Source organism: Cydia splendana, unplaced genomic scaffold (genome assembly GCF_910591565.1).
Source record: "Cydia splendana unplaced genomic scaffold, ilCydSple1.2 scaffold_42_ctg1, whole genome shotgun sequence".
Lineage (NCBI taxonomy): Eukaryota > Metazoa > Arthropoda > Insecta > Lepidoptera > Tortricidae > Cydia > Cydia splendana.
The window spans coordinates 25,491-51,173 of record NW_026946887.1 but is presented as its reverse complement, the minus strand read 5'-3'; the positions used below and the strand labels follow the sequence as shown (position 1 = coordinate 51,173).

The 25,683-nt window shown below is 36.5% G+C and overlaps 1 protein-coding gene across 1 annotated transcript; it reads left to right on the top strand.

The window, feature by feature from the left end:
• The first annotated feature begins 861 nt into the window (after nt 1-861).
• Nucleotides 862-2,085, top strand: LOC134805559 (uncharacterized). The gene has a single exon (XM_063778835.1). It carries the CDS (start codon nt 862-864, stop codon nt 2,083-2,085), a length of 1,224 nt encoding a protein of 407 aa, XP_063634905.1.
• Nucleotides 2,086-25,683: the final 23,598 nt, after the last annotated feature.

Sequence of the window (25,683 nt, the reverse complement as noted above, 5' to 3'; positions counted from 1 at the left end):
ACTGGCTCTAGAATTGGACAATGATGGTTTTTACGAGTGTGCTCTCGTGTACTTTAAGACTTTCAACACTATTCCCAATGTTGATAAGAGCAATAATCTGTTTCACTATGGGGATGATGTAATCGCGATTCCTGAAGGTTCATACGAGCTCTCCAGTATAATACACCTCTTGAAGGAGGAAATGACAAAGAGGGCCGAAGGGCCAGAGGGTGAAGGAATGGCGGTAGCAGATATCTTTGTAAACAACAATACCTCCAAGTGTTTGATATTCTCGCCAAAGTTTGATATTCACTTTGACAAGCCAAACAGCATAGGGTCATTGTTTGGTTTTTCACCGAAAAAGCTTAAAGCAAAAACATCACATTGGTCGGATAAAACAATCAACATAATCATTACAAACACTATAAGAATCGATTGCAATATTGTGGAGGGCTCATTCGTAAACAACAAGCCGTCACATGTTTTACACGAGTTTTCACCTGACGTCCCGCCCGGCTATCAAATTATTGAACAACCTACCAACATTATATATTTACCGGTCAAGAAGAGTAACAATCGCATACAAAACATTGAATTGCGCATTGTAAACGAGCACGGTAACACGGTGAATTTCCGAGGTGAAAGCATTGCACTTCGTTTGCATATTCGTAAAAAGTAAAAAAAAGAAATGATTATTCATAACAATAAAAGCCTTGGTAACATCACCTCTACAATTAGTCGAGATCTTGCTCTCGTTGGGGCAAGTACTACTCGTCGTCGTCATCGTCGTATTAACAACGAGAGACAGCGCCAGTCACTACAACAACCAAAGAAATTGACTAGAGAAAATAGTGCATTTTTACAGAGTATCGGTTTTAAAGTATGTCCTCGTCATCTATATTAGACATTGGTGAGAAGGTGTTATTCGATGATAGAATAGAAAGTATTGAATTTCACCCGTACACTCCGTATAATGACTCTTTCAAAAATAACGACAACATCCACATATGCATCAACCGGCAAGATCTAATCCTACTACCGAGTCAGAGTCAAATATTAGTGGAAGGCACAGTGGAGAAAGGATGTCTACTGGTCAACAACGGTGCTGCATTTTTATTTCAAGACATTCGTTATGAATTGAACGGTGTGAAGATTGATCGAGCGAGAAACTGCGGTATCACGTCCACCATTAAGGGACTAGTCTCATACACCAAGGAAATGGACCATAGTCTTCAGACAGCGGGGTGGGAAGTCGGTGCTAAAAAAATACATGACAAGTTTACTATAACTATACCACTATCCCATTTCTTGGGTTTCGCCGAGGACTATAAAAAGGTTATTATGAATGGGAAACACGAGTTGATATTAAATCGCGCCAGTACAGATGTAAACTGTTTAGATTTAGCACCAGTTGATGCGGAGAAGGTACCGCAACCGCCGATTCCAAATGGTGAGATTGAAATCAGTCGTGTCACATGGAGGATGCCAGTCATAAAAGTATCTGATAAGGAGAAACTGCGTTTAATGTCGTATGTTGAGAGGAGCATACCGGTTCAGATAGCGTTCCGCACGTGGGAACTGTACGAATATCCCATACTACCTGCCTCACAACGTCATATTTGGTGCATCAAGACTAGCACTCAGCTGGAGAAACCTCGCTATCTCATTGTTGGTTTCCAAACGGATCGTAGAAACGACAAGACCAAAGATATGAGCATATTTGACCATTGTAATCTTACCAATTGCAGGGTGTATTTGAACGCACAGTATTATCCATACGATCCCTTTTCGGCCGAATTTAAAACCAACAACTATGCGCTCTTATATGACGCATTTACCAATTTCCAACGGTCGTACTACAACCGTGATCATACCAGCCCTCAAGTGAATTATGCTCATTACAAGACACAGTCTCCATTAATAGTCATCGATGCGTCAAGACAGTGTGACAGCTACAACTCGGGAGCTGGTGCTATTGATATTAAATTGGAAATGGAGTTTAAGGAAAATGTGCCTTCTAACACCACGGCATACTGTCTAATTATCAATGATTCACTGTTTGAGTACAACGCTCTCACTAGTACCACACGTAAAATGATTCAGTAGACCATTGACCGCCCTCACGTGTAAACGTGCCTTGGAGCTTTTTTTTAATTAAAAAATGAATTATTCAAATATTTTTTCACCTTCTTACACACCGTCGATTGATTGTTCCGGTGATGGTGCCGCTGCTTGGTGCTGTGAGCTGAGCAAGAGTGTCTACAACCTCAAACGCTGTCCTGCTGGTGCAAGTGCTCTGATTGAAAATATCCATGTATACTTGAAGTTGCAGTTTATTGACGACCGGTCTGGCCTAGTGGGTAGTGACCCTGCCTGTGAAGCCGATGGTCCTGGGTTCGAATCCCAGTAAGGGCATTTATTTGTGTGATGACACAGATATTTGTTCCTGAGTCATGGTTGTTTTCTATGTATTTAAGTATTTATATATTATATATATCGTTGTCTGAGTACCCTCAACACAAGCCTTCTTGAGCTTACTGGGGGACTTGGTCAATCTGTGTAAGAATGTCCTATAATATTTATTTATTTATTTATTTATTTATTTATTTATTTATTTATTTATTTATTTATTTATTAATTTATTTATTTATTTATTGAGGCTAAAATCAGACTAGATGCCTGTGTCAGTTTTAATAGACGATATGAACTCACCTGTGAAGAATGGAATGCAATGTTTGCGGAAAAAGTTGAAGTCATCGGAAACTTCTTTCATAACCCAATGAGTGTTTCACCAGAGCTGATTCAGTGCGATCGTCTTCAGATGTGCGTCTCTCCAGTGCCGTTACTTTTACTCACCTGTGCCGACGACAACGAACCCATGACCAACTCGCACCCCTTGGTGATTAACCACATGGAATGGAGCCATATCGAACATGTCGTGGAGTGTATTAACGCACGTATCGGATACTTGAACAAAATAAAGTCTACCTACGAAAACCGTCTCAACTTTTTCAAGAAACATTTCAATATATATCACCCCGTAAATATTCAACAGGCACGCAATATTATAGGTAGTTTGTGCAATGTCAACGATATTGTTGACAGTGAAATCAAGTGTTATGCCGCTGATATTTTGTGTAATACCTATATTTTTCATTAATTGGTTAAAGTATGATGATGATGAAAATAAAAAAAATAACAATACCTAACCTATTTTTTTATTTTAACACAATATAAACCCCTACATGTAGTAATAATTGAATCTCGCGATCTACTCGAACATCGGATTAATAAATAATATGCATTAATTTACTTACCCGCGGGGAATTCCCCGAAACACGTGCAAATTCCACAACATTACATTAGGTATATGCGTGACGGTGACGTCATGTCTCGCCAGTAAGTCTAGAGTCTAGACGGCCGAGGCGACGGCGGAGCGGGCGAGAGAAGAATTTTCCTCGCCCCCTCCGCCGCGCACCGCAGACTCACGCGCTGCAAGGCTGACGCAACTGGCTCAGTTGCACGTGGCTCGCCGCACAGCCCACCCGTTCCCGTCGTCTGAGCGCGTTCGTGAATTAAATCATCACCATGGCGCTGTTACATCATTGCAAATTTTGCAACATAGACGTTTTATCAAACAAATTGATACAACACTCCGAGACGGAACGTCATAAGCTGCTGTGTGAGCAAGAAAAGTCGGACGATTGTGCTGTTTACATTGTGGAAAGTGCATTTAAGTGTAGGATTGTCAGTTATCGAATTAATGGGAGTGCAGACATTTTGGATCCTAAATTGTATTTGCTGAGTATTGGAGAAAAGCTTGAAAAGGTGATCAACATTGAATTAGAAACACATAAAAATGTAAAAATAAATGTGGAACTTTTTGGTACTTTTATGAAAACCAATACCGAAGGTGAAGTGATACGTGATCTAAAGTCCTTCAACACTAAAAATGTGGTATTGCATAAAGACTGTATGGATTTTCCATCTTATTTTGAACAAATATCCATGTCTATTTCCAAAAAATGTGAAGATTTTACAGAGCGCGACAGCGGTTGGGCACTCGAGAAAATTGAGTATCTTAATGTAAACATTAATAAATACCAACCACTCAAAGGATCTACATATATACCGCTCCCGCCCGAGGTGCGTGCGAAGAAGGCATGTGTTAACGTGAAAAACAGTGATGACAAGTGTTTTTTCTGGGCTGTCATTAGTGCGCTCTATCCAGCCGATAACCATAGTGATCGTATTTCATCGTACCCACATTATACGGACATTTTGAATGTGACAGGTATAAAACATCCAGTTTGTATTTCAGACATTAAGAAATTTGAAAAATTAAATAAAATCAGTGTTTATGGAATAGATGAGCAAAGGAATGATAGGGGCCTGACTATTGTACCTCTACGTATTTCGAAAATGTCATTCGATAACCATGTAAATTTGCTTTATTTAGAGAGGGGTCATGTTTCACATTATTGTTGGATTAAGAACTTGTCCCGTTTGGTGAGTTCGCAAATTAGTAAGCATGGAAAAGCTACATGGATATGTGATGGGTGTTTGCACCCCTTTGCAAATAAAAATAAACTAGATCAACACCGAACAATTGGTTGCGGGGAGACACTTGTCGAGTTACCCGAGCAAAATGATAAATACATACATTTCAAAAATTATAAAAATAAAATGAAAGTACCATTTGTAGTTTATGGTGACTTTGAATAGATTCTAGTCCCGTTGGATAGTGAAAAGTCAACAAGTGCTACGTATAACACCCATAAACATGTGCCATGTAGTTTTTCCTATTATATTCATTGTGATTATGATAGTAATTTATCAAAATTTGTCATATATCGTGGTGAAGATTGTGTGGAGAAATTTATACAGAGCATTCGTCAAGACACTGATAAAATTATAGAAATCTTGCAAAAAGTCGTGCCACCAAAAAATAACAGCGGTGCTAACACCTCCTCCGACATATGTCATATTCGTAAGAAAAAAATTGGAATAGATAAAGCGTATGTAATGGACCATTGTCATTTAACGGGTATTATAAGAGGAAAAACACACAATTCGTGTAATTTGAATTACCAATTACCAAAGTTTATACCGATCGTCTTTCACAATTTAAGCGATTACGATTGTCATCTATTCATTAAAGAATTGGCCAAGATTAAAGGAAAGTTAACCTGCATTCCCAATAACAAGGAAAAATATATTTCATTTAGTTTAGAAATTAACGAATACAGCCTAAGATTTATTGACTCGTATAAATTCATGTCAAGTAGCTTGGATAAATTAGCTTCAAATCTTTCACGAGAGCAATTCAAAATACTGCCAAATTTCTTACCACCATCCGATAGTTGTAACGAGCGTGAGAAATATATAAAGTTACTTACGCGTAAGGGAGTTTTCCCTTATGAGTATGTAAGTGATTGGAGCCGACTCGAGGAGACTGCATTACCACCTATAGCTGCATTTTATAGCACCCTTACCGATTTAAATATTTCCGACGAGGATTACCAACATGCAAAAGATGTTTGGGACGCATTCAATATTAGAACTCTGGGTGAATACTGTGACTTATATTTAAAGACTGATGTTTTATTATTGGCTGAAGTGTTTGAAAACTTTAGACAAGTGTGTATAGGTGCGTATGAATTAGATCCGTGTCAATTTCACTGCACCCGGTTTGAGTTGGGACGCAATGTTGAAACATACCGGAGTATGGCTAGAATTGTTTACAGACTATGAAATGATTCAATTTATAAAGAAAGGTATAAGAGGTGGTGTTTGTCAAGCGTCAAATCGCTATGCTAAGGCCAATAATATATTTATGCATGATTATGACCCGAATCAAGACAGTAGTTTTATCATCTATTTGGATATAAATAATCTTTACGGTGATGCCATGCGTCGCCCGCTTCCAATCGATAACTTTAGGTGGATGAGTGAAGACGAGATTAAACTGTTTGATATAGCAACACTGCGGACAGACTCTGATGTTGGATATATATGTCGGACCCTGACATCAGAAAGACGTATTGCAGCGTTATAGTTCATTATTTTAGACGCCTGTATAAAATCGATTAGCAATGTTGAGCTACGTATTATTTGGTTGTAACGAAATAAATAAAGTTGCGTAGAGAGTAACGCCGTCTATTGGCGCATTGTTGTAATAAAGTTGCGTAGAGAGTAACGCCACCTATTGGCGTGTTGTTGAACTAAAATGACAGGTAGAAGGCTTTGGAACGTCGAGAGGTTTCTCTCGAGTGAGCGTAGGCACGAGTTGGTATTTTTGTCGGTATGTTGGTAGACTGGTCGAGCAGGTTTACCAACTTGACTGAGGCGGGAGCGGAGAGGCTCCGCCGCTGGTATTTCTTCTTGATCGGACCGCGCTAGAGATCGGACGTACTCGTTAGCCAACCTCGTGCCTAACTCGCTACGTTCCTGAAGGTTTATACCTGAAGGATTATTCTGATAGCTTATAGAATCCCGCGTTCTTTAACCATTTAGCTAAGTGTTTTATTTCAAGTGTTATTTTGATTTCTTATGTTTCATTAGAAGCTTACTTTTGTGAAATAAAGAAATGATGTGTTATGTGTTGTTTTAACTTGTTTTGAAAAGATTTGTCCCTCTGAGTTTGTTGCCGGTCCCATATAGGGCTAAATCTTCTCATGTCAGAGGCGTAGGGTTGGAGCCGGCCTAGTTTGACTTGAATAAAGATTTGAACGGTTTATAGCATCTTTTCATTTTCAAATCAATCCTTTGAAATAAAATTAGCACTTAGTTATTTTTATCGTTTAGTACTGAAATATATGGTAGGCGCTAGTATGGTTAACGAGTTCGAATGTTTATTTCATGCACTGGTAGCATGGTAGCATACTGGTTTAGCTGTGAAGTAATACATTATCGTACTACCCCACGCGCCCACCGTTTTTAGGACCATCGGTATTCGATATCAGCAAGTGGGATGGATGCAGAGTTTCATGTATTGCTTGCACAGCCACCTGGGAGCGTGGTGTATTTCCGTGTATTTTGGTGACCTACATTCCATAATCTGGACACGTGGTAATGGTAAGCTCACGTGTCTAACCTTAATTGAAAGGTGAGTGCAATTCATTATGTTATTTGGTGAGAATTATTGTGAAATTGTGAATTATGATTGAGGCAGTTTAGCATAACGGTTGTGACGTGACGTCATCTCTGGGATCGTTACGTTTCTTTGTAATTAATTTTTGTAATCCATTTAAATCGAAGCGATCTTGAGTTATTTTGATTTGAAATCCATACTGTTAATTAAAACCAAGTATTAGCTATCACGATGTGATATTATTTCATCGCTCATTTGTGAATTTACCCTCAATAATTGATTTTTCATGAAAATACAATTAATTTTTATAATCCATTTAAATCTAAGTGATCTTAAGTTATTTTGATGTGAAATCCATATTGTTAATTAAAACTAACTATCAGCCAATACGACATGATATTATTTTATCGCTCACTTGTGAATCTACCCTCAAAAATTATTTTTGTCGTGAAAATACAATGCACCGTTAGAAATTGATCCTGCTGATTTGCCAATGCATAGGATTATGTAATACTACTTACTTACTTTACGTTACCCTGTAACGTTTAGTAATTAGTAAAATTGCTACAAATTATTGCCCGTAATGCCGTGATAGATCACAAATCGTGCATACTATGAAAGCGTGAGCTACGCATATGAAAATTAATGTTAGTGTGCTGCAACCTGAGCAGGGACAACTTACAGACGCCATCACACCTGTAACACAGAAGCAGCTGTGCAGTATCGTCTGTTCTGGAGATTTGGAAATAAAAGGACAGGTTTCGTTCTAATTGTTTATTAGTGAATTTTATTTTGAGTGTAATGGCAAAGCATAACAGTCGAACGTAACTAATAAGCTGTCACTTTTCGTATTGGCCCATTTTACCGTGTTACTTATTTTTGGAACACGTGTTTGTTTGTTCATAGAATGAAATAAAACACACTCATTGAAGTTTAAATTTTAATCTGAGATTTTTAAAGTCCCGTATCCTATGGCAACATGTCTTTTGTGTCCGCTACTAGGGCACATTCACAAACCCTGAAGTTTAACCTGCATACATGATAAACCTGATACCGTGCAAATGATGATTTCAGTAATAGCCAGCTATGATGAACCACATCGTGCATCTCGCCATCTGCCGCAGCAACGGCAACTGCAAGTCGGAAAGCATCAGCCTTCGTGCTTGGGTTGGACTTCACCACCACCTTTGACTGGGACGCGTGCAAGGCCTGTTCACTTCCTAAGAAAGTTATGTCCCCAAATAATTGCGCATGTATGCGCCTGAAGCTTCTATGTGTGCTTTGGCCTCCTAGAAAAAGTTGCCAGGAATCAAAATAAAAACATTTTTCTACAGCAACATTGCTCCCAACTAAGATTTAAATTTTCACGTTTTTTTTTACATTATTAATCATAAAACGGGACTTAAAACACTTAAAACTTAACTACACGCGATTAAGTTTTATAATGAATATTTGCTTCCAACTGTCTTTATCAATGTTCATAAAATATATGGAGGGTAGGTACGTTCTACCCACCATAATAAAAAATATATTTGTCAATGACTTGTAGTGATTATATTCTCTTTGAATCACTCTGTCCAACTGCTGTGGTTAAAGTTCATAACGAAAATTTTATTTATTAAATCTTTAAATAATAAATACAACGTAGCGGTACTACCACTTAAGACTCTGTAAGTCTGTACCTACATGGATTACAGCAATGCACATACAAAATGTGCTAAATGCGGAGCAACGGCTGTTGAAGATACATATTTGAGTGAAATTCATAGCTTTAGTGGGTTCAGAAGGAACCGCGTCATAACGCATCTGGAAAGCGTATTAATTAACCGTGAAGAAATGTATGAATACAAGTTGGAAATCTGTGTAAAGTGTAGTGTATCTGTGTGTGTAAAGTGTAATAGGTAGGCATGCCTAAAGTTATTTGTATTATACTGAAAACTTTGTGAATGCGCTTTATTAATGTCTATTTTTTTATTAAGTTGTCAGGGTTTAATTTTCAGTGTATATTTCTATATGTAAAACATTTTTTTAATAAATAAAGTAACATAAATATGCCTTTTATTTAAATCAATTGATAATACCACAAACAAGGGGTAATATTTGCATCTTTCATATATTTCGTGATATGAAGATAACAAATATGTTTATCAACAGAATTACTACCTACCAATACCCGCCAGGCTAAACCGGTTGTCAACTTTAGTTCCATTGGTACACAACGACGGCGCCACTAGTATAAACGTATAAACGGTTGGGGACATATTTTTGTATGGAGTTACCGTTCTTCTCCTAGTGAGTATTATATTCTTTGGACGCGTGCATCGTGCTTTATTAATCTGGTGAGCAGTTCCCATTTTGTTGGGATTATTTTGAGAGGATTTACTTCTGCATAGAAGTTTTGAGCGAGTTTCTGTTGTTAAAGCTAAAGTAGAAAGCTGAGTTTCTGTTGTAAAAGCTAAAGTAGAAAGCTATCTTTAGTGATTTTGATCAGTGATGTTCAGTTTCAGTTGATCAGTTGACGCTGATAGTACCAATGGTTCTGAGTAACATGATTTAAAGAACCGTTTTTATTTTCTTTTTGGAATTCACTCTTAACATTGTTTTTGCTTTCGATGGACTGAAAGCTTGTACTTTCGAAGGACTGAAAGTACGCCCGATGGACTGGGCACTACTGTTTTGCTTTCGATGGACTGAAGGCAAGCCCGATGGACTGGGCACTACTGTTTTGCTTTCGATGGACTGAAGGCACGCCCGATGGACTGGGCACTACTGTTTTGCTTTCGATGGACTGAAGGCACGCCCGATGGACTGGGCACTAATGTTTTGCTTTAGATGGACTGGGTATTGTTTTGTTTAGTGACCGCATCAGAAGTGCCAGAGCATGTAAGAGGTGCACGTGGTCTGCTTTTTATGTGCAGAATGCTCTTTGCGAAGAGTAGCACTTACGCGGCTTAGATGGTTACTACTGACGAGGGTCTGGTATCTGCCGAAGGACTGGCAATGCACCGAAGGACTGGTGTTGTTTTGTTAAAAATGAATTCCCGTTGATGTACTGTGTTCATATGAGTAAAATTGGCATTATTAAGTCAGAGTGCTATTTATTTTAAGATGTCCTACAATGATTATTATCATATTTGACCAAAATATTTTTTTTAATGCCAGATAATTTCCCCGTAAATTGATATTGATGACAATAGTAGTGATACTGTCGAGCAATGAATTAGAGCTGTTGTGATTTGTGTTTTTGATGTTTGAGATTGTTCTGTTTTCACATAAATTTGAGAGTATCCGCCAGATGGAGGCGATGATTAATGGAGTGTATCCGCTAGATAGCGGCGATGATTACTGATTATTTTTATTAAGTCGTTGCTCGATGGACTATTTTTGACTAGAGAATTGAGTATTGTTAAAGTAATTTTGAACAATCATTTTTTCTGGTTGGATTGATAACAAAGTTTGATTTTAATAGTAATTTGAGAGAAACCCAAATTGTGGGTCAGGAATGACCGAGCGATGAGATACTGTGCTGAGTATTTTGTTACAGAATCAAATGCATACACCCACACACGAGGACGTGTGTAGCGCAGGACGGCCGTGTCGGACCCTGACATCAGAAAGACGTATTGCAGCGTTATAGTTCATTATTTTAGACGCCTGTATAAAATCGATTAGCAATGTTGAGCTACGTATTATTTGGTTGTAACGAAATAAATAAAGTTGCGTAGAGAGTAACGCCGTCTATTGGCGCATTGTTGTAATAAAGTTGCGTAGAGAGTAACGCCACCTATTGGCGTGTTGTTGAACTAAAATGACAGGTAGAAGGCTTTGGAACGTCGAGAGGTTTCTCTCGAGTGAGCGTAGGCACGAGTTGGTATTTTTGTCGGTATGTTGGTAGACTGGTCGAGCAGGTTTACCAACTTGACTGAGGCGGGAGCGGAGAGGCTCCGCCGCTGGTATTTCTTCTTGATCGGACCGCGCTAGAGATCGGACGTACTCGTTAGCCAACCTCGTGCCTAACTCGCTACGTTCCTGAAGGTTTATACCTGAAGGATTATTCTGATAGCTTATAGAATCCCGCGTTCTTTAACCATTTAGCTAAGTGTTTTATTTCAAGTGTTATTTTGATTTCTTATGTTTCATTAGAAGCTTACTTTTGTGAAATAAAGAAATGATGTGTTATGTGTTGTTTTAACTTGTTTTGAAAAGATTTGTCCCTCTGAGTTTGTTGCCGGTCCCATATAGGGCTAAATCTTCTCATGTCAGAGGCGTAGGGTTGGAGCCGGCCTAGTTTGACTTGAATAAAGATTTGAACGGTTTATAGCATCTTTTCATTTTCAAATCAATCCTTTGAAATAAAATTAGCACTTAGTTATTTTTATCGTTTAGTACTGAAATATATGGTAGGCGCTAGTATGGTTAACGAGTTCGAATGTTTATTTCATGCACTGGTAGCATGGTAGCATACTGGTTTAGCTGTGAAGTAATACATTATCGTACTACCCCACGCGCCCACCGCTTTTAGGACCATCGGTATTCGATATATATTAGAAGTAGATTTAGAGTATCCGCATAGCTTACATGACTTGCATAATGATTACCCTTTCTGTGCGGAAACTAAACTACCGATTGAGGGTAAAATTAAAAAGTTATTACTGACATTTGATGACAAAACGAATTATGTTGTGCACTATACTAACTTCAAACAATATATTGAAAATGGATTGATTTGTAAGAAAATTCATAGAATCCTCACTTTCCGTCAATCATCTTGGCTAAAATCATATATTGACTTGAATTCGCAAATGAGAATCCAAGCTAAAAACAGTTTTGAAAAAGATTTCTTCAAACTCATGAATAACTCCATATTCGGGAAAACTATTGAGAATGTCGAGAAAAGGGTTGATGTAAAGTTGTGTAAACAGTGGGATACTGTACACAGGGAACACAAGAAACGAACAAAACCTATATATGGTCTTGATCGTTATATTTCCAGACCAAATTTCCACAGCGCCTCTATTTTCTCTGAAGAATTGGTTGCTGTATAATTAAACAAAACCAAAGTTGTATATGACAAACCTATTTACGTAGGTTTTAGTGTATTAGATTTAAGTAAACAAATCATGTACGGATTCCATTATGACTATATGGTAAACAAATACGGTGATAATGTAAGGCTTTTATATACAGACACCGACTCGTTTGTTTATCATATTAAAACAGACAACTTTTACGAAGATATTAAACCTGACTTGCATAGTAGATTTGACACTTCAGACTTACCTCAAAACAATGTATATAATTTACCACATGTCAACAAAAAAGTTGTGGGCATGATGAAGGATGAAAGCAATGGGAGGATAGTGCGAGAATTTGTTGCATTAAGGGCAAAAATGTATGCCTATGTTCTAGACTCTGATCACATAAACAAAATCGAATGTATAAAAAAAAAACAAAGGTGTTAGCGCCGCGGCAGTACGTCGGTTAATACTTTACCTGCTTAGACTTACGTAAAACCGTGTATGATAGTATGTATAATTTAATTAGTAATAAGCACAATATGTACACCCAAATTAAAAGAAAGAAGATTTTATGTGGTAAGGATGAAAAGCGATTAATTTTAGACGATGGAATTAAAACGCTTGCATGGGGACATTATAACATTAAGTAATAATTATTGACTGAGGTTTTTTGTTTTATTTTGATTGACTTGTTTCTTTATGTTGTAATAGATTGTAGTAGATGTTTAATAATGTTAATGCATTTATTATTTTAACGTGGATTACTTTTTATTAATAATTTTACTTTTAACATTATGTATTTTTAAGTTGTGAGATTTTAGATTTACTTTGTGTCTTTATTATTTAATTATTGACGGAGGTATTTTGTTTTATATTGATTGACTTGTTTATTCATAATTGTATCTTTTAACATTGTGTATTTTTAAATTTTTGACATGTGTAATTGAATAAATAAAATGTTACTCATTCACTTTTAAACTTTTTTTTGACCATTCCCCACATTATTGCGCAATTCCCCATTCCCAATTAAAAAAAAAAGTGTATAGGTTTTTAAATAAACCTTGATTCATTTCCCCGTGCGCAAGTGTCGTGGCCTTGACGAGCGCACCTGAGCGCGCGAGTCTCCCCTTTCCCCGCCACACCCCGCATCACACCCTGCGGGCCGATGCATGTACCCAACGCATGATTCTAGGATATAACTGCATCTGGCATGAGGCGCGGGGGGAAATGACCGAACACGATAGTCTTATGTATCTTTCAGTAGGAGTAACAGCGAAAGCGCTATTATCGTTTGTCCTTGTCACACATATTTTGTTCGCTTCCCCTCTCGCTCCATCACCCTACCCCTCACCCCTCCCGCGGCATTGACCTTGAATGCTCACGTGTCGCCGAGGCGCTTCCCCTCTCCCCTCACCCCGCTAGGCACCCTCCCCTCCCTTTACCCCCTCAAGGCCACTCCCCCTCCCCCCCCCATCACCCTTCCCCCTCCCCGTCTCTCCATCCCCTCACCCCTGCCCCTCCCCCTCACCCCCGCGGGGGGTTTTAAATACCTAAACTGGTCCAGAAACGGCAATTCTACGCTACTCTGAGCGTCGGAGATATGGTGCTTCTGGCAGAAGATAACGCTCCCCCTCTGTCATGGAGGCTCGGCCGTGTTCTACGCCTCATCACGGGGTCCGATGGATTAGCCAGAGTGGCAGACGTCACCACAAACAGAGGCTGTGTGCGCCGCTCTCTTGTGCGTCTGTGTAAGCTTCCGACAGCCGAAGAGCTTCGAGGTTGAAAAGCTAGTTTTCAACGGCCGGAAGTATGTACTATGTTAAAAAGACAGCGATAAATGTGTATCGTGAATTTTGCTCATAACTATCGGCAGGCGCTTACAGTGCTTCGAACATTTTTAATTGTCATCGTTCACTTCTAATACGATCTCTGTACAAGCTACACCTTTTTTGATTAAATTAATTTTGCATGTATTTGGGCATTTGATTTACACCATCATATCCTCTAAAGATATGACAATACATGTGCAGCGAGCTAGCAATTTAACAATGAATAGGAAACAAAAATACACCATCACCTTTATAATTATGTACGAGGATTCTTACATACATTAATAATCACCGGAATCTATTATGTTTGGACCTACCACACAAAATATTACATTGATTAAATATGTAAAAGATTCCATATTGAACACTGCACTTGAAAAAAGTTCCGCTGTAACACCACCTAATAAGTCAATCCAGTCTTGAAAGTTGATTTGGGCGTCTCCCACTATTTCTTCCACTTCATCGTTTAAATCGCCCCACATTACAATTAAACGGTAAACATGACAATCGTCACGGTGACCTTGGACATATAATCGTTTCAACAATCTCGCCACTTCTGCTCTAAATGAGTGTAATGGCATGGGGAGGCGCCATCTATTAATCAGTGTATTCTTTTGGAACGCTTCCTGTGACGTCCAGGCTCCGTTGTGTACTGGGTGATCAAATGAAACAACTGTTATCACTCGTGCACTCCGCCAGCTACCCACTCGCCATGACACTTCTCCACGGAGTGAAGCTAGCGGGTAGTTGCGTCGTACTGTTTATTGTGTAATCGTCACATCTCTCCCTTTTTATAATGATTTATTTATTTTACTTTATATATTTATCATGCAACAATAGTTCAGTTTATCGTATTATCTTATACTCGCTAGGTTAATTTATTTTTCCAATCTAGGTATACTACCACCGGTTCGGAAAGGTTAACCTCAGACCCGAGAAGAACCGGCGTAAGAAACTCGGCGAGGTGTGGATGTATTCATTTTACAACAGTTAAATAATAAATATTTTCCAACACTAGCAAGCCTTTAAATCTGTAAAACTATTATTTTACTTTTACAATTTCTTCTTAGGTGTCAGTCCCTCTCCTTCTCCTATTTGCAATTTTGAGTTTTTTATTCAATCGCTTATAACTCAAAGATTTACTTTTCCTTTTGATGCTTACACATTTCCAGGTATTTTCATTAGCATACAATATAATATTTGCCTAATTAATACCTATTTCATGATTTAGGTACAATAACATTGTAAGCTTGCCAAGCGTCTTGGACATTAGTTACTTATTGGCAATAACTGATTGACTCTGTTTTACTAGTCTTGTATGATGTTAATATATATAATGCAATTTAAAATAGTTGAAGATAATCCAAGGTCAAATAAAGTAGGAATGTTACATTCGTTGTAGAGGTACCACGTCAAGTATGATTAGTTTTACTTATGAATAGGTTAAGCAAACAATAATCTATATAAATAGATTTATATATTATTAATTTGTTAGGTAGGTACCTACTAAGATTTACCTGCCTATTTGACCATTATTATTATTAATTGCATTGCATACATATCTAATTATCGTTCTTTAATTATAATACTTGAATAATATAATCTTGACATCAATTAATCCAAATATTTATTTTATTAATTTTATTGCTCAAAAAGTAACACAGCAAATATAATATCGAATGTAATATTATTCTAGCAACTTACTTATGCGAAGAATCATAATTACAATTTATGTTATGAAAATAACGTAACACTTTACTAATTGAAAGCTGATTTTTCAATTGAATTGTGACCAGTAAGTATTGTATTATTATTTCCACAATAATTACTGTCAGACTGTCACATAAATATTATTATTTGTACTTGTACACTTTTTCTTCGGTTTATTTCAATTACTTGCAACATATTTTATAAACCTGAAACATAGGTATACACCTTGTATGTCTGCTTCCTATATCCTGCCATTGGTAAGTATGTCATTTAATTTCAACAAACATCTTCCAACGAACCAATGGAATTCCATTATTCTAACCATGATCCCATGAAATACTGAGTACACCAGAGTACAGTTCGAATGTTTAGGTCCTTTACCATTTTATCGTTACGTTTAACGTTTCTAAATGATAAGACCTAGGTTTTTGGTCTTTTGAGTTTTAGTGCTCAATTAGTACAATAAATGTGTACTCTTGGGTAGATCAATGAAGTGGTTCAAGCTACAACTTTGATCTACTAGTTTTACTTAATTAGTTAGCCTCAACAAATTAAACATCAGGCAAACTGTCATTGAGAGCGATCAAAATCACGGTTAATTCGAATACTTATTGTTTTTATTTTATAATGTGTAGGTACCTACACACAGTATTTAGTTATTTGTTTCTGTTTTGATTTAATGTATCGGTGCTGAGACTATGTATAATTTCTAATGTATGTATTGTCTCAACCGCATACCTAAGCGTTTTGGCATCCTTAATTATTGTAAGTTTATGCATGTGACTGAAATAAGGAAATATATTTTCCGGTAAAGTGCCTTTTTAATTACACTTAATTATAATTAGTCATCACATCACACACATCACTCATCTTCATCTGAGTAGGTGTACCTACTACCTAGGTAGTTAAAAAGGAACTTCGTCATCTACACTGTTAACCGACAAAAGTCGTATGTCTATTTACAAGACATTAGGTTAACTGCTGGTCACTAGAGTTTTTTCTGTTAGTACCTTAGTCATGGTTGCCTTGGGTATAGTTTCGTAGTTTAGTTAAGTAAGCAGTGCTTCCTCACCGTGTAAGGCTCCCCGCATCGCCACTTCAGTTTTTACAGCATTGACTTTAGGTACTACATGACATGATGTATTATGACAGGCCCAGCGTCTATTTACGTACCTATTGTACTTGGGTTTGTAATTGAGCTTTGCCCTGATTATTATTCTACAGAATCATGTATTCCGGCTCTAAAATAGATTGGAATTGGGATTTATTATATGAAATCTGGGTCATATACGATTTTGAAGAATTGTATATCCTCATCTATTTATAGGTTTTATTTGGGCAGTTTAGGCATGCCTCTGTGTTCCACAATTTCCACGGCTACTTACGCAGAATGCATTATTACTCTTATCCTGGTCACCTGCTTGTTTCTCTTAAACTATAATTTAACCCGTCTTCTAACTGTTCCAACAGGATTGCTACAACAATCTTTAACCGGAATACCGTCTAAGTCGTCGTATAATATATTTTTGTATATACTTTGTTCGTTTTTATTTAAGCTGATACATTAAGTTCTTACCCATACGAACATCTGCAAAATGCAGTAAATTTATGATACGGGTATAGGTTAGAAGAAGGTTAAATTGTAATACTTTACAGGAAATGTTTTCCAACTGGCGTATTTTTTTTTTTGTATAATTGAAATCTATCCTGAATCTACATTAGTAGATATGCCTATTCCCGAGTCCATCCATCTATACATACGCCTTAAGTTAACTGGAACAGTAGGCAGAGGCACTAAACTGCTTATTATATAATTTCGAATTCAATAAATACATTACATAATACGAGGTCACTCTATACTAACATAATGTCAGTTTATGACTATTTTGCCTCCCTATTAAGTTTTGGTGGGCTAAAGAATCCATCTAATGGTGGTATCTAGGACATTTTGGATGACCTAAAACAAGATACTATCGTTAGTACCAACCAACACTATATCGCGTCAGTTTACTTTTAAGTACTATGTTGTACTAATTTGGACGACCTATAACAAAAGGTCCTATCGTTAGTACCAACCACCACTATCGCGTCTACTAGACTAGTTACTAGGTACATTTGACTCTTTTGGTTTGTTAGTACCAGTCCAACATTCAACTTACTAATTATTCTCTGTTTGTATCGCAGGTAAGTGTTATGATTTCGCTTATCATTTCTTTTGTTTTGCTAGTACTAGTTGAACATTCAACCTACTACTTATTTATTTTGCTAGTACCAGTTGAAAGTTCCAACCTACTAATTATTTGTTTTGCTAGTACCAGTTGAAAATTCCAACCTACTAATTATTTGTTTTGCTAGTACCAGTTGAAAGTTCCAACCTACTAATTATTTGTTTTGCTAGCAACAGTTGAACAATCAACCTACTAATTATTTGTTTTGCTAGTACCAGTTGAACATTCAACCTACTACTTATTTATTTTGCTAGTACCATTTGAACGTTTCAACCTACTAATTATTTGTTTTGCTAGTACCAGTTGAACGTTTCAACCTACTAATTATTTGTTTTGCTAGTACCGGTTCAAAGTTTCAACTTACTAACTATTTGTTTTGCTAGTACCAGTTGAAAGTGTCAACCTACTAATTATTTGTTTTGCTAGTACCAGTTGAACATTTCAACCTACTAATTATTTGTTTTGCTAGTACCGGTTGAAAGTTTCAACCTACTAATTATTTGTTTTGCTAGTACCGGTTGAAAGTTTCAACCTACTAATTATTTGTTTTGCTAGTACCAGTTGAAAGTTTCAACCTACTAATTATTTGTTTTGCTAGTACCAGTTGAACGTTTCAACCTACTAATTATTTGTTTTGCTAGTACCAGTTGAACGTTTCAACCTACTAATTATTTGTTTTGCTAGTACCAGTTGAACGTTTCAACCTACTAATTATTTGTTTTGCTAGCAACAGTTGAACAATCAACCTACTAATTATTTGTTTTGCTAGTACCAGTTGAACAATCAACCTACTAATTATTTGTTTTGCTAGTACCAGTTGAAAGTTTCAACCTACTAATTATTTGTTTTGCTAGTACCAGTTGAACATTTCAACCCACTAATTATTTGTTTTGCTAGTACCTGTTGAAAGTTTCAACCTACTAATTATTTGCTTTGCTAGTACCGGTTGAACGTTTCAACCTACTAATTATTTGTTTTGCTAGTACCGGTTGAAAGTTTCAACCTACTAATTATTTGCTTTGCTAGTACCGGTTGAAAGTTTCAACCTACTAATTATTTGTTTTGCTAGTACCGGATGAACGTTTCAACCTACTAATTATTACTTATACCAACTGCAGCATAGATGTGATGTACAGTTTACTTCTTGCAATTTATTTTTCTTGTTAGTCCGACTCCGACTTACTAATCAATTCATTTGATGCTGAGTTTACGTGTCTACTCCTACAGTAAAACAATAACAAAGCCCTCGGCATTCATCAGTCTAAGTACGCTATCTATAGTTCTTGACTCACTTGACATCGTAACGGTCCTTGATAATTTAACTGGTCCGTTACCTGTTAGCATTGTTTATTATCATAATACCTATGTATAACAGCACATACCTATGTATATATGAATACATGTTAAATCGACACCAAGTTAACATCGATTCATACCCATATCGTGCTATAAATAGCATTTCAATTGATTATAACTGGTTATTTTAACCGAACAATATTTCTTTTAGGACATAAGGTCCATAAAATGTATACAACTATACCGACTTGATATGCAGGTTTCTCTATACGTTCCCTCATGTAAAAATATCTTAGTATTTAATTACACGACTAAATAGGTCGGTATATTTTAAGTATGAACGGTAAATACACAACTCATAATAATCATGATTTCCGCGAAGGTAGTTTGATTATTTACCCTTTATATCATATGAATTCTAATATACGATTTTGAGTCAGAAAATAAACCATGTACCATCTGTATTTGTAACACGCAAACCATCAGCATATTCGTTTCTGTAATTTCATGGAAAAATTCATGGCTAATACGTCGGTGCCACATCATAGGAATAATGTAACATGAGTACATTATTTTTTGTAGTGACCCCAATTATTGATCTATCTTGCATTGATTACACTTTTGGATTTAAATTTGGTAACCAGGCTCACGCACAGTAGCCATTGTCAAAGAGTTAGTGTAATAAGCACGCGCGTATATTTCTTCTTTGCTTAGTAAACATTCCTCCCGAGCTACGTATCATCAATTATTTACTCAATAATAGTTGTAATGTTAACCACTGTTCTTATGTAAACAGTCGACAAAATCAACTGTGCATATACATAATTGTTTTTATTAACATTGATTGTAAACAAAACTATAAAATCAGTTATAGGTACTAGATCTACGTTTTTACAGTAATATTTAAATTCTGCATTAGTTTCTTTAATACTCCTCTTACGTGAGTTTGGAATTTCATAACCTACTTACGTAAGTACCGCCTAACAAAATCGTTGCAGTTTTAATATTTTCGTATTATGTACAACCGTACGTCAATCGTTACACAGAATATCACCTCGCCCAAAATTTTGTATTACCTGAATACAATCGGCAGCTCGGGAGGAAATGGACAAATACGGTAGCTATTAGGTTAGGATTTCCATACCTTAGATTTGTTTTTTTTTTTTTCCGCCACCGTTACCTTTCCTTCCGTATTTTTTTGTAATATTTTACCCTCGTCGCCATCTGTGACGTCCAGGCTCCGTTGTGTACTGGGTGATCAAATGAAACAACTGTTATCACTCGTGCACTCCGCCAGCTACCCACTCGCCATGACACTTCTCCACGGAGTGAAGCTAGCGGGTAGTTGCGTCGTACTGTTTATTGTGTAATCGTCACACTTCCATCCACTCGTTTTTACATTGTGTAACGTAAATAAAATAAGAATTTTAACTAAAACAGTTGCGGGATAAGATTGTAAATTTGGAAGAGACGTTACACTAAATACTTACAAATACTTACTAAATTAAGCCGGACAAATCTCTGGAGAGCAACGGACCTTTGGTTCAAGGACCGTCCTATGCTGCGCTGGATGTAACTGGAAAGGATGCTTTTGGCAGAAGTGAAAACAAGATGGTCAATTAATACTTGTATTGCGGACCCGCGCACATGGCAGCCTTCGATACCGCTTTGTATAAACTAAGTAGTTGTTTTTATATTACTAAATTTACGGGGCCTGTGACGATTACACAATAAACAGTACGACGCAACTACCCGCTAGCTTCACTCCGTGGAGAAGTGTCATGGCGGCGGGTGGCTGGCGGAGTGCACGAACAATAACAGTTGTTTCATTTGATCACCCAGTACACAACGGAGCCTGGACGTCACAGATGGCGACGAGGGTAAAATATTACAAAAAAAATACGGAAAGGAAAGGTAACGGTGGCGGAAAAAAAACAAACCTAAGGTATGGAAATCCTAACCTATTAGCTACCGTATTTGTCCATTTCCTCCCGAGCTGCCGATTGTATTCAGGTAATACAAAATTTTGGGCGAGGTGATATTCAGTGTGACGAGTGACGTACGGTTGTACATAATGCGAAAATTTGTTGACTGTTTACATAAGAACAGTGGTTAACTTTACAACTATTATTGAGTAAATAATTGATGGTACGTAGCTCGGGAGGAATGTTTACTAAGCAAAGAAGAAATATACGCGTGCTTATTACACTAACTCTTTGACAATGGCTACTGTGCGTGAGCCTAGTTACCAAATGTAAATCCAAAAGTGTAATCAATGCAAGATAGATCAATAATTGGGGTCACTACAAAAAATAATGTACTCATGTTACATTATTCCTATGATGTGGCACCGACGTATTAGCCATGAATATTTCCATGAAATGACAGAAACGAATATGCCGATGGTTTGCGTGTTACAAATACAGATGGTACATGGTTTATTTTCTGACTCAAAATCGTATATTAGAATTCATATGATATAAAGGGTAAATAATCAAACTACCTTCGCGGAAATCATAATTATTATGAGTTGTGTATTTACCGTTCATACTTAAAATATACCGACCTACTTAGTCGTGTAATCAAATACTAAGATATTTTTACATGAGGGAACGTATAGAGAAACCTGCATATTAAGTCGGTATAGTTGTATACATTTTATGGACCTTATGTCCTAAAAGAAATATTGTTCGGTTAAAATAACCAGTTATAATCAATTGAAATGCTACTTATAGCACGATATGGGTATGAATCGATGTTAACTTAGTGTCGACTTAACATGTATTTATATATACATAGGTATGTGCTGTTTATGATAATAAACAATGCTAGCAGGTAACGGACCAGTTAAATTATCAAGGACCGTTACGATATCAAGTGAGTCAAGAACATAGATAGCGTACGTAGATTGATGAATGCCGAGGGCTTTGTTATTGTTTTACTGTAGGAGTAGACACGTAAACTCAGCATCAAATGAATTGAGTAGTAAGTCGGAGTCGGGCTAACAAGAAAAATAAATTGCAAGAAGTAAACTGTACATCACATCTATGCTGCAGTTGGTATAAGTAATAATTAGTAGGTTGAAACGTTCAACTGGTACTAGCAAAACAAATAATTAGTAGGTTGAAACTTTCAACCGGTACTAGCAAAACAAATAATTAGTAGGTTGAAACGTTCAACTGGTACTAGCAAAACAAATAATTAGTAGGTTGAAACTTTCAACTGGTACTAGCAAAACAAATAATTAGTAGGTTGAAACTTTCAACTGGTACTAGCAAAACAAATAAGTAGTAGGTTGAAATGTTCAACTGGTACTAGCAAAACGAATAATTAGTAGGTTGAAACTTTCAACCGGTACTAGCAAAACAAATAATTAGTAGGTTGAAACTTTCAACTGGTACTAGCAAAACAAATAATTAGTAGGTTGAAACTTTCAACCGGTACTAGCAAAACAAATAATTAGTAGGTTGAAACGTTCAACTGGTACTAGCAAAACAAATAATTAGTAGGTTGAAAGTTCAACTGGTACTAGCAAAACAAATAATTAGTAGGTTGAAACTTTCAACTGGTACTAGCAAAACAAATAAGTAGTAGGTTGAAATGTTCAACTGGTACTAGCAAAACGAATAATTAATAGGTTGAAATGTTCAACTGGTACTAGCAAAACAAATAGTTAGTAGGTTGAAACTTTCAACCGGTACTAGCAAAACAAATAATTAGTAGGTTGAAATGTTCAACTGGTACTAGCAAAACGAATAATTAATAGGTTGAAATGTTCAACTGGTACTAGCAAAACAAATAATTAGTAGGTTGAAACTTTCAACCGGTACTAGCAAAACAAATAATTAGTAGGTCGAAATGTTCAACTGGTACTAGCAAAACAAATAATTAGTAGGTTGAATCTTTCAACCGGTACTAGCAAAACAAATAATTAGTAGGTTGAAACTTTCAACCGGTACTAGCAAAACAAATAATTAGTAGGTTGAAACTTTCAACTGGTACTAGCAAAACAAATAAGTAGTAGGTTGAAATGTTCAACTGGTACTAGCAAAACGAATAATTAATAGGTTGAAATGTTCAACTGGTACTAGCAAAACAAATAGTTAGTAGGTTGAAACTTTCAACCGGTACTAGCAAAACAAATAATTAGTAGGTTGAAACTTTCAACCGGTACTAGCAAAACAAATAATTAGTAGGTCGAAATGTTCAACTGGTACTAGCAAAACAAATAATTAGTAGGTTGAATCTTTCAACCGGTACTAGCAAAACAAATAATTAGTAGGTTGAAACGTTCAACTGGTACTAGCAAAACAAATAATGAGTAGGTTGAAACGTTCAACTGGTACTAGCAAAACAAATAATTAGTAGGTTGAAACTTTCAACTGGTACTAGCAAAACAAAAAAGTAGTAGTTTGAATCTTTCAACCGGTACTAGCAAAACAAATAATTAGTAGGTTGATTGTTCAACTAGTACTAGCAAAACAAATAATTAGTAGGTTGGAACTTTCAACTGGTACTAGCAAAACAAATAATAAGTAGGTTGGAACTTTCAACTGGTACTAGCAAAACGAATAATTAGTAGGTTGGAACTTTCAACTGGTACTAGCAAAACAAATAATTAGTGGGTTGGAACTTTCAACTGGTACTAACAAACCAAAAGAGTCAAATGTACCTAGTAACTAGTCTAGTAGACGCGATAGTGGTGGTTGGTACTAACGATAGGACCTTTTGTTATAGGTCGTCCAAATTAGTACAACATAGTACTTAAAAGTAAACTGACGCGATATAGTGTTGGTTGGTACTAACGATAGTATCTTGTTTTAGGTCATCCAAAATGTCCTAGATACCACCATTAGATGGATTCTTTAGCCGACCAAAACTTAATAGGGAGGCAAAATAGTCATTAACTGACATTATGTTAGTATAGAGTGACCTCCTATTATGTAATGTATTTATTGAATTCGAAATTATATAATAAGCAGTTAAGTGCCTCTGCCTACTGTTCCAGTTAACTTAAGGCGTAGGTATAGATGGATGGCCTCGGGAATAGGCATATCTACTGGTGTAGATTCAGGATAGATTTCAATTATACAAAAAAAAAAAAATACGCCAGTTGAAAAACATTTCCTGTAAAGTATTACAATTTAACCTTCTTCTAACCTATACCCGTATCATAAATTTACTGCATTTTGCAGATGTTCGTATGGGTAAGAACTTAATGTATCAGTTTAAATAAAAACGAACAAAGTATATATAAAAATATATTATACGACGACTTTGACGGTATTCCGGTTAAAGATTGTTGTAGCAATCCTGTTGGAACAGTTAGAAGACAGGTTAAATTATAGTTTAAGAGAAACAAGCAGGTGACCAGGATAAGAGTAATAATGCATTCTGCGTAAGTAGCCGTGGAAATTGTGGAACACAGAGGCATGCCTAAACTGCCCAAATAAAACCTATAAATAGATGAGGATATACAATTTTTCAAAATCGTATATGACCCAGATTTCATATAATAAATCCCAATTCCAATCTATTTTAGAGCCGGAATACATGATTCTATAGAATAATAATCGGGGCAAAGCTCAATTACAAACCCAAGTACAACAGGTACGTAAATAGACGCTGGGCCTGTCATAATACATCATGTCATGTAGTACCTAAAGTCAATGCTGTAAAAACTGAAGTGGCGATGCGGGGAGCCTTACACGGTGAGGAAGCACTGCTTACTTGACTAAGCTACGAAACTATACCAAGGCAACCATGACTAAGGTACTAACAGAAAAACTCTAGTGACCAGCAGTTAACCTAATGCCTTGTAAATAGACATACGACTTTTGTCGGTTAACAGTGTAGATGACGAAGTCCCTTTTTAACTACCTAGGTAGTAGGTACACCTACTCAGATGAAGATGAGTGATGTGTGTGATGTGATGACTAATTATAATTAAGTGTACTTAAAAAGGCACTTTACCGGAAAATATATTTCCTTATTTCAGTCACATGCATAAACTTACAATAATTAAGGATGCCAAAACGCTTAGGTATGCGGTTGAGACAATACATACATTAGAAATTATACATAGTCTCAGAACCGATACATTAAATCAAAACAGAAACAAATAACTAAATACTGTGTGTAGGTACACATTCCTACACATTATAAAATAAAAACAATAAGTATTCGAATTAACCGTGATTTTGATCGCTCTCAATGACGGTTTGCCTGATTTTTAATTTGTTGAGGCTAACAAATTAAGTAAAACTAGTAGATTAAAGTTGTAGCTTGAACCACTTCATTGATCTACCCAAGAGTACATATTTATTGTACTAATTGAGCACTAAGACTCAAAAGACCAAAAACCTAGGTCTTATCATTTAGAAACGTTAAACGTAACGATAAAATGGTAAAGTACCTAAACATTCGAACTGTACTCTGGTGTACTCAGTATTTCATGGGATCATGGTTAGAATAATGGAATTCCATTGGTTCGTTGGGAGATGTTTATTGAAATTAAATGACATACTTAC

What these genes read in the sequence shown, in the direction of transcription:
- LOC134805559 (XM_063778835.1), top strand. Translation starts at nt 862, where the DNA reads ATGTCCTCGTCATCTATATTAGACATTGGTGAGAAGGTGTTATTCGAT.